This window comes from Molothrus ater, chromosome Z (genome assembly GCF_012460135.2).
Source record: "Molothrus ater isolate BHLD 08-10-18 breed brown headed cowbird chromosome Z, BPBGC_Mater_1.1, whole genome shotgun sequence".
Lineage (NCBI taxonomy): Eukaryota > Metazoa > Chordata > Aves > Passeriformes > Icteridae > Molothrus > Molothrus ater.
This window is the reverse complement of record NC_050511.2, coordinates 45,408,311-45,418,926: the sequence shown is the minus strand read 5'-3', so window position 1 is coordinate 45,418,926 and position 10,616 is coordinate 45,408,311. Positions and strand designations below refer to the sequence as shown.

Below are 10,616 nucleotides of genomic sequence, written 5' to 3'. Positions count from 1 at the left end.
TCCCCCACAATGCTGCTGCTCACTGTGACACTTAGCCTCTCCTTTCTGTTTTCCTCAGCAAACAGAGGCTGTGTTCAGGCTCAGCCCTTCTGGAAATGGACCGAAATTTTGAGATCAAGAGATGAAAAGCCTGTTAGGAAAGCTGGAACCTTTGTTTTTCCTCTTCTGATGTTCTAAAGAAAGCTATGAAAAAGATCTACTTTTTGCAGTCAACGGAAAAAGCAGTGAAGTAGGTGTAAAGGCATAGGGAAAGGAAACCTGAAGGTTTTTGTCTTACTGGGGCAGATGATTACTATCTTTCCCAGTTACTAAGCTCCACACAGTGGCTCCAAGTTCACCCATGGGTGAAACTTCAGAGATCTTCCCAGTCAATGAAACCCTGCTAAGAGATGGGGGTGAAATATTACTCACAAATTAAGTGTGATCACAATGTCCTGTACAAATACAGAAAATTCATCACCACTTCCAAGCTTCTTTACATTCCACAGTCAACAGCACATCTACTTCACACAGACAGTAAAGAACTTAAAATAATTTGGAAAGTAATGAACTTAGTAGAAAACTTGAAAGGATTTTCTAGAATTAAGTCTTAATTGTGCAAATCACCTCTTGAGAACCTATTTTGGGAGACTCCAACATTGTGATTTGTGAAGTTCCCACAGAATTGGTTTTTTTCTTAAATGTACATTAGTTTGCACTTATAAGACTTGCCCGGCCACTAGAGGTTCAGGGGGACCCATCTTAAATAGCACCAAATAAACAGCAGACACATTCTGTTCACAAGTGTTCACTGTTTTATTCTACTGTAGGTGTTGCCATGAACCTTTATATGTAATCTGGAGCCCTAACAAGCAAGAATTAAAAGCATTACCAGTAGAGACATAAAATACCAACTCTCTTTCCCAGCTGTGCTCATATGATCAAAATATTCTGTTCTAATAAACAAGTCAGTGGTGTGTGAATCTTTTTACAAGGCACTGAAGGTGAAAAATATGTACTTTAGTTGGGCTCAAACAGCTAAACAACAGCTATGTTATAGCGGCATTATAATCTCCCCAAAGTATTATGGGATAACATGAAATCATTCTTCTGCAAGAGAAGGATAAATAACACTTTCATTAAAATATCTTCTCCTCTATTGGGAAGGTCAAACCAGTTAACAGAGTTAATGATCTGGACTCAGGAAAAGGAAGCAGTTTAAGAACATCCCAAAGAATAGGTGTCCCACTCATAGTCTTCTATTTCTTTTTTGCATAAACTTCTTTCTTTGATTTTTAAGGCAAGAGTCTTGCAGCTTGGGTCCTCCTGCGTTTCAATGAAGCATTATCTTACACAAAGTCAAAGTCAGCAGTGGAAGGCAGAGGGAATGGGGAATCTGGTGAGCCCTGCTGGTGTCTGCACGAGCGTGGCTGGACCGCCTGTGGCCCCGGGGCTGGGGCTCGACCGTGATGTAGCCATTGATGATGCGGATCCGCGGAGGAGGATCAGTAGCACTGCAAGGCAAGAGAAGAACATCAGTCCTGACCCAGCCCAGAGCTGCCCAACAGCCACAGAGCAGGAGGTGGTCAGCCTCTGTGACCCCCTGTCAGTTTTCTGGGTCCATCCGAATGGTCTCTTGTACAAGTTACACACTGACCAAAACTCTGTGCCTCCTAAATGGCAGAGTGCTGTTTTGTCCCTTCCTCACACATGTGGACAGCTCCCACACCAGCCCACAAGGATGAGGTGCTACCCAGCCAAATTGTGACGTAGAGTTGAGGGGGAACAGTGAAGAGACTGAGGAGGGTGATGACAGCACCAAAATACTGGCCCTGTCTCAAATCTACCCAGCCTGCTCATTGCTCCCATACAGTCAGTCAGGTGCGTAAGATGACCATATTCTAACCTCTGTCAGCTGAGCAGAAAATAGATAAGAAGAAAACAAGTGTTGTTGCAGACGAGTGTCACTGGTGGGGCACTTTTTGAGCACAGCTGAAGTGAAGCACCTGTTTTCTGAGTACATCTTCCTCAGCCATGCTCCATGCACCACACTTCATAGGGGCCCACCTTGTTCCTATACTGTATGATCTCTTCCACAGGTCAGGAATTACAAAAAGATTTACATGACATACTTCAAGCAGAGAAGAATGGCTTCCAGAAACACATCCAAGATCACCACATTTCAGAGTATTTCCCAGAGGTAGAGAGTACTCTGACATCATGATGATCAAGAACTGAATTAGAGCATACATAAGCTGAACTCCCATAGTGGTAATACATGATGGAGGAGAGAAATTTGTATGCTCCAGGCTGCTAAGACCAACTGAACCTGATCTGGGGGAGATCACACACCACAGCAGGCCAGGAGTCAGAAGGGTCAGACACTACACAGGTTGTAGTTCTCTTTGGCAATGGACTGAAAGCAATGCTTGACACCACAGGTGTGCGCCTCACATACCCCCCAGGACTGCAGGGTGCTGTGTAGAACCTGAAGATAAATCTGGACAAAACTAAAAGCAAGTCCACCTAGCAAATACAAAACCAAGTAATTTCTTCTGCAGCCAATCTCCAGCTGCTGTGCACCATTCTTATTTCAGTCCACTAAGCAAAAATGCTTTGGGAAATTAAAGGCAATTACAATCCTTTTTAAAAACACTTTATTCTTCCTTACCCAAAGGGCTCCCCGGAAGATCTGAACAATGGCCAGAGAGAAGCCAGCTGGCAGCACATCAAGGAAATTCAGCCAGCGGCTGATGCATACAGGGGCACGAACCAAGGCCATTCTGACAAGCACACTACAACACTACTAAATCACTTGAGCTGCACCTTTCACATTTTCAGGCTCACGGGAGGAATCATAGAATTATGTAGGTTGGAAAAGACCTTTAAGATCATCAAGCCCATCTGTAAACCAGAAAGCTGTGAATGGCCCATTCGTAAGAAACCAACAGCTTTACCGGTGTCTGCACACCCTGAGCAATGTTTGGAGCGAGGGCTGAGACTCCCGGGCAGACGTGCCCTGCACAGGCGAGCTGGAGCCCAGAGGTGCTGGATTTCCTTGGGAAGGGATGCTCTGGGAGGTGGGGCTGTCAGCCCAGCCCGGCAGCAGCACGGGGGCTGTGGCAGAGCCCAGCAGACAGCCAGGGCTTTACAGAAGCCCAGTGCACGGGTGGGGCTCTTGCCTGAGGGACAGCTGCCTTCCCTCGGCACTATGGGCACAGCAATCTCCCAGGCATCCTTTGTCTTTCTCAGCACTGCCATGCAACATCTCCATCTCCAGATGTTTAAGCTCCTCTCTGCTGCTAAGGAGTCGCCCTACAAAGCATTTGTCACCTAGCACCAGGGTAAGCTTCTAGCACAAAGGACATCTTAAATAGTAGAGGAAGAAAGGAAACATAAAAAGAAGAAAAGAAAAGCAGCATTGCCTGTTCCCATATTTATGCAAGAGTTTCCTAGGCTGCCATCAATGTCTTCGCTTTTCCCTCACTACTGCCTGGCACTACTTCAAATCTATGCAGCCCTAATATGCCTTCAATTTGGTCACAGTAGCACATCTTCCCATCTTCCGTCTTCTTCTAAAGGCTTGATACAGCAAGTGCACAGGTGTCTTAGAGTCACTGCCCTCTGACTTCCTGAGCTTTGTGGGAGCAACTGCATGTGAAACACTGAACATGGCATTGTGGAGGCACAGTGGGAGATTAAGACAGATATTTGTTAGCATTTTGACTAAACAGACTATCAACAGAAACTCCAAAAATCCATTCACAATCAGCTAGTATAAACTACATTAACAGAAAGTAAATGGTACAATAAGAGACAAAATGAAGTGTGATCAGTATAGGATTTGTTATACTGGTGAATCTTGGACTGTGTGTAGCTCTTTCAGATGACATGTTACATGAGCATTCGTCTCCCAAATAGTTAATATTAAGGCTGAAGGAAGGAGCAAAGAAGGGAATGCGATCTAAAAGATCTGACAATGGCTGAATGCCCCAAAGAAAACAGCTGCTGCAGCCACTTGTGGTCAGCCTGAGCCACGTATCACTCATAGCAGTGGTACAATTAGGATACAGGGACATGATAGGAAAGGCATAGGAGAACTCTGCTATACTGAGTAATGTGGGGAGCAGGAAGAAGTATTCTTCAGAGGGGAAAAAACCCAAATAATGTACAGGCTTAGTTTCAAGAACTGTCAGACTTTTTCCACTACCCCCACCTGTCTGGTTGTTTGTGGTATCACAAAAATTTAATGCCTTCAAGCTGAGTATGGCAGAGATACAAACACACAAAGTACAAAAGAAAGCATATTTGGGCATGTGTGTTTTCTGACAGGAGGGAAACATTAAGGTATACATTCAGTCACAGGCCTTATAGGTAATGAGAGAAATTGGCTTTTTTTTTTTTTTCCTGAGGGTTGCTGTAGTTCTGGTAAGTAAGCTTGATATGTGTGAACATCTGCCCCACAACACACTCATTTTTTAATATAAACTCTGCCATCCATTAGGATGTCATGCTTTTTCAGACTGAAATAATACAGAGACTGAAAATACTGCATGAATATTGCCCAAGTACAAGGAGAACATATGTCAGGAATAATAGTTTCCTCATATGCAGCAGCTTTTGTTTAATGATCCAACGCTTTGATCTGTATCATCTACCACTGGACCCAGCCTTCCATGAAAAAGAGGACTGCCATATGCTCACAATCCCTCAAGCCCAAATGGAGAATGATCTAGACAAGACTTCCACTTATTTTATGCCTAGTTTTCTGCAAATCTAGCTATGCAAAGAAAAAAAAGAAAGTTGTTTTTTTTTTTTTTTTGCCACTAAAAGCACAAGAAACCTCATGCAAATGCTTCAGAAAGAATCACAGCAGTGGAGAAGGTCAGATCCTGTCCACAGGATATATCTACCCCTGCAGAAGGTTGAGGGTCTGTATGAAACCATCGAAGTTAAAGCCCAGTTTGACAAGCCATCCTCCCCCTCCCCAGCCATTAGCTACCTTTCTTCAAGGCGAACCCAGAGGTCGTTAAATTGTCGCAGTTTTTGTTTCTTCTGCTGCTTTTTCTTCTTCTTTTTGTACTTCCTGTCCACTTTCACGAGCACATCAATGCTGTCAGGGAATAGCAGGTGGGGCAGGAACTCTCCCTCCTCCTCTTCCTCCTCCTTCTGGGGGTGCAGTGGGAGCTCATGGGACATGACATAGGGACTGTGTGATGATGAAAAGGCTAACAAGGTTTTGGGAGATTTTCGGCTGGAAGAAAGAGAGAACACAGATAGCATTTAAAAGGGCTTTGAGGCAAAATCCTGTATCAAGGCACATACATATAAAATAGATGTTTCTCCCTGGATGCTCATGTCTCTGCTGTTTGTTCCTGCTCCCTCTTCCTTAAGCCAATATTGATTTTATCATCAAAATAGTACTCTTTAGCAAAAAAAAAAAGCTTTGGAAAAGAGGCAGTCTGTGTCAGAGGAAAGAATGCAGTCTGGATAAGGGTGGAGTATAACTCTTGGTAATAAGCTTGCACATCTAGAAAGAGACAAAAACGGAATCACTTCTAAGTCAGAGTGAAACCACACTCCTCTAATCTGATGTGCTGCAGAACACAGACCAGATTATTCCTTTCAACATTCCTGCCCAGAGCAACTAACTTGGGGGACAAAGGGAAGGGCAAACAACACAACTAAAGCACAACAGCTGATGAAACCAGGTCTGGATCAGCACCTCACACTGGTGGAAAAGGTAAGAAACAAGGTAGCTCACAGACCATGACTATGGCTACAGAAACACATCTTGAAAATTACCGCCTTTGAAGGGAAAGGCTTAGCATGCCATTAACAGTAACATGGCTGCATGCTGGACCCAGAGAAGGCTGAGGTTCTCACTGACCACTATATGTCAGTGTTCAATGGCAAGTGTTCCAGCCAAGCTGCCCAAGTCAGGAAAGGCAAATGGGAGTATGAAGGCCCTAAGCACAATGTAGGAGAGAATCAGGTTTGAGACCATCTAAAGAGCCTGAATGTGCACAAGTGAGTGGGGCCTGATGAGATTCATCTGTGGGTTCTAAGGAAGTTGGCAGATAAGTTGCTAAGCTACTACTAAATAATTTCTGAAAACTTGTGGCACTCAGGTAAAATTCCCAACACCTAGAAAAAGGGAAATATAACCCTCATTTTTGAAAAGGAGAAAGTAAAAGTCTCACCTCTTGGGTGAGGCAAGATCATGGAGCAGATTCTCCTGAAGACTAAAACAAACATAGAAAACAAAGAGGTGATTGGAAACAGCCAACACAGCTTTACCAAGGGCAAACAATGCCTGTTAAATTCGATTATCTTCTCTGATGGGGCTGCAGCACTGATGGATGTGGCAGAGCAACTGCCATCGTCTGCATGGACATAGGCAAAGTGTTTGGCACTGTCTGACATGATATCCAAACTAGATAGACACAGATTTGATGGATGGATTGCTTGGTGGATAAAGAACTGGCCGGAAGGCCGCACACAAAAAACTGTGGTCAACAGCTCCTTGTCCACATGGAAACCAGTGATGAGGAGTCTCCCTCCAGGGTCAGTCCTGGCACCACTGCTGTTCAAGATCAGCGGCATGGACAGTGGGATCAAGGGCACCCTCAGCAAGTTTGGCACCAGCACCAAGCTCTGTGGAGCAGCTAACACACTTGGCAGGCAGCAATGCCATCCAGAAGGGCCTGGACAGGCTGGAGGGCTGTGTTTGTGCAAACCCCACGGAGTTCAACAAGGCAAAGTGCAGGGTCCTGTCCCTGGGTTGTGGCAATCCCAGACACAGCCACATGTTGAATGGAGATTGACAGCAGCCCTGAGGAGGACTTGGGGGTGATGATTGAAGAAAACCTTAACATGACCCAGCCATGAGCCCAGGAAGGCAATGGGACCCTGGGCTGCATCCAGAGCAGGGTGGGCAGCAGGGTGTGGGAGGGGATTCAGCCCCTCTGCTCTGCTCTGGTGAGAGCCCACTCAGAACACTGTATCCAGCTCTGGGGTCCTCAGCATAAGAAGGACATAGTGGAACTGCTGGATCAAGTCCAGAGGAGGTCACAACAGGGACTGGAGCACGTCCCTGTGAAGACAGACTGAAGAAGCTGGGCCTGTTCATCCTGGAGAAGAGAAGGCTGTGTAGAGACCTCATTGCACTTTCCCAGTATCTGAAGGGTCCTACTGAGAAGCTGGAGAGGGATTCTCTCAGGAATTGTAGTGACAGGAGTAACAGACACTCCTGTCTGTTACTGAAGAAGGGATGCATTTAGGACAGGTATTGGGAAGAAATTCTTTACTGTGAGGGTGGTGAAATACTGGAAGAGGTTGCCCAGGGAGGTTGTCGTGCCCCAACCCTGGCATTTTTCAAAGCCAGGTTGCATAAGAACTTGCAAGCTGGTCTACTGGGAAGTGTCCTTGCCCATGGCAGGGGGATTAGGACTAGATGATCTTTGAAGTCCTTTCCAATCCCTTAACATTCTATGATTCTATGATTAGGGGAATCCTTTGGGCCATCAGTCTGCATCAACTGAAAGCAGATTAGTTTTGGCATCACCAAGTTCACTCTCTTCTCATTTTCTTCTTGATGAAGGCAGACAGTACAATGCAGTGGATTCACAGCCTTTACAAAAGATCACATCAGAGGACATGTCTGACACATAAGAGACCAGAGCCCAGCACACAACTGTGATATTGGCTTCTAGGGTTGAATGCAAAAGGGTGTAATGCTGTTCTGCCACTCGGATAAAGCACACCAAGAAGCATGAAATGGTGGTCCTAATGGGTTTTATGGACAAGTATGGAGGGCTACATGAAAGGGAGGAAACTGAGAAATTGCATCTCTCTCATAAACAGAGCTGAGCTTTGCACACATTTATAGGAAGTAATGACGGAGTAGGAGTCAGACCTTAACCTCCCAGCTGCCCAGATCCTGTATTATGCTGGTAGCATTATTGGGAATTTCAAAGCAGCTCCAGTGAGATATGTACTGAGACTATGGGCATGTACAAACTGTCCTATACAAGAAAAATCTTGGAAACCCCAAGTAGAGCTCCCAGAAAAAGCTCTCAGGGCTATGACTACTCAGCTTCCTGCAAAGATAAATTGAAAAAAACCAACAATCAGCTTCACTGTGATTACTGAAGCTGTTTCTTTATTTTTAGAGCAAGCAACATCTCATCTATACTCCAAAGCAGGCAGTCTGCAGTATTCTATTCAGTCATGGCTTTGCTGGCCCACATTTCTCATTGTTTGGAACAAATTTCCCTTGTTACTTGTTTATGAGCATCTTGGACAAAACCACAAACTCAAACCACTCTATGTGCACACAGAACCTAACAGGAATATCTGACTGATCTTTATGGCTACTTCATAAAGAGAAGAAATGCAATAGTCTTTTGTAACAAAAGTGCAGACTGGCTTGGGCTGAAATTCAGGAAAGTAACAGAAAAACACAGACCATCGAGCAGAAACCTGCCTTTGATCAATGAAACTTCCCTAGAACTGTGTTCCTTTTTCAGCTTCCAATGACATGAAAAGGAGGTGGTCTGGAAAGAGGCATATTTCGGCATGGGTGCACTTTTAAAGCTAGCCCATCACTGTATGCACACTTATTTGACAGCAAATACAGGGTAGTTACTGGAGAAGGGGAAATGAAGTTGTGGACTAGAACATTGAGAGAGTAGATGGAAAACAAAGAAAATTGTCTTATTTGCTGCAAGGAAAATCAGAGTGATCACATGTTTTTTGAGAGAGTCTGCTGCAGAACAGACCCTGGTTATCAATCTCATTCAAAATCATTGCAGTGTCACACATTGTCACACTTTATTGCCTCTGGACTGTCATCACCCTTCAGCTTTCCTCCTCAGCTGCTTCACATCATCCACTCTTTAACTCCACCTTGCAGAGTGATGAACTCTCATTAGCTCTCTCCAGCAACCTGATTTAATCTGTTTCAAGATCTTCTGCCCATGATTCCCTTTTCCACCATTTCTCTTCACTGTTTTGTTCCTTAACTAAGTCACAGAGCAGGTAGGACCTCACCCCTGTGGATTAGAGTGCCATGCTGCCTGCAGCCTTCCCTTCTGAGCCCATGGCCACACCATGCTGTAGCTCAGCACTGCTACAGGTAGAGGATGACCTGCATCATGGACAGAGATTTATTCTGATAGATGCAGCCTCAGACACGTCCATATTCCAAACCTCCTTTGCAACACTTCCTGCAGGCAATTCTTCTAGAGACCACTGGAAAAGGAACAGATTCAAAAGCCCATCCTTCTTCCCCCCAGGCCAATTTCGCATCACAGCAGCTAAGGGAGAGTCAGCAAGCACCTTAATTATGGCTGCAATTGTGTTGAATATTTTACAATATATTACTATATTCTAAAAGCAGGAACAAGAGTTAAAGACCAAAGTGAGTCAGAAGGAGCTTGACTAAATTTGTGGTACTATTTATAAACTGTTCTTTGCAATACTGCCTGCTTGGGGCACCTCTTTTGCCTTCCCTGCCTAGGAGAGAACAGGGAGAAGGAACCTTTCTGTCTCCAACTAGGGACATCCACCCCATTTGCTCTGCAGCTGGAAAGTAGACCTCAGGCAGCCCTGCCTGCTACAGGAAGATGAGCATGACTATCCTGCATTCTCATTGGTTCTACACACAGATATCTACAACATATCTCACAAGGAACTTTTTGTTTAGCCAGAGCACAGGAAGCAGCAGACTGTACTGCTACAGCAAAACATCATGTTGCAGGGAAAGGAGATGAATGCAGACTTCCTCCTCCTTGTATTTTAGGATCTCTCAACTAATATACCTACTGTGTCTGACACCAGAGCAGTCATTTAAACTCTCTGTCTCAGTTCAACCACTTGCCTTTTTTACCTTGTCTCAGTCATGAACAGTAAATAGTCCACAGGTACTGACTGGACTGTGTGCAGCACTACATAGGAGAATAGCTGGATACAGCTCCACATTTACGTGAGCAGCACTGGGTTTCCTGTCTAGGCTGCTCTGCTATTTGCCCCTAGAACAAGCCCTGGATAGCAATTAAGTGAAATCTTCCTTCCAAGCCCTAGGACTCTGACAAACTCTTTCCACAGGTCCTTTCCCTTACCTTAAATGCTCTTTTCCTTTGAACCCACATTTTTCTTAAAATGCATTTAATATTTTTAAATCTGTTTCCAAGTCATCCAGAAATGCCAACAGTGAAGTGCCATCTTGTTACTCAGGTTTAGTATCAAGTCTCCAGGGAAGATGTTCTGTTCAATAGTTCTAATAAGAGGTTTAAGATGCAACTGATGGCAAACCGAGGGCTTTCAAAGGCACAAGAGGCTGAAAAATGAACTCCCACAATGTGGTTATGGAACTGGGTGCCCAGCTACTCCAAGTAACCTTGATACCAGCCTTCCTGATAAATGAAAATCTGTCCCCCCTTTATTCAGTTGTCTACCCTTACAGTTACATCTTTACAGAGCAGTATCAGATCTTATTTATCCTCAGGTACCTATTAAGCTATCTTTCTTAAAGCTTTAAGATGCTGTTGTAGCTGTTTTTAGGAATAACTAAGCTAAGAATGAAAAAAACATGAAAATATCAGTGCAGGCTGTTTTGGGTTTTTCTTTGTTTG

General features: G+C 44.5%; 1 protein-coding gene across 1 annotated transcript in view; it reads right to left on the bottom strand.

Annotated features, from left to right (window-relative positions):
• Positions 1 to 771: 771 nt before the first annotated feature.
• TRABD2A (TraB domain containing 2A) overlaps positions 772 to 10,616 on the bottom strand; it is an 81,892-nt gene continuing 72,047 nt past the window's right edge. Inside the window, exons 7-8 of the mRNA XM_036403762.1 lie at positions 4,982 to 5,233; positions 772 to 1,493 (exon numbers count right to left, since the gene is read on the bottom strand). Coding sequence (XP_036259655.1) covers positions 1,313 to 1,493; positions 4,982 to 5,233 — 433 coding nt within the window. The 3' untranslated portion in view covers positions 772 to 1,312. The remainder of the gene's footprint in view (positions 1,494 to 4,981; positions 5,234 to 10,616) is intronic.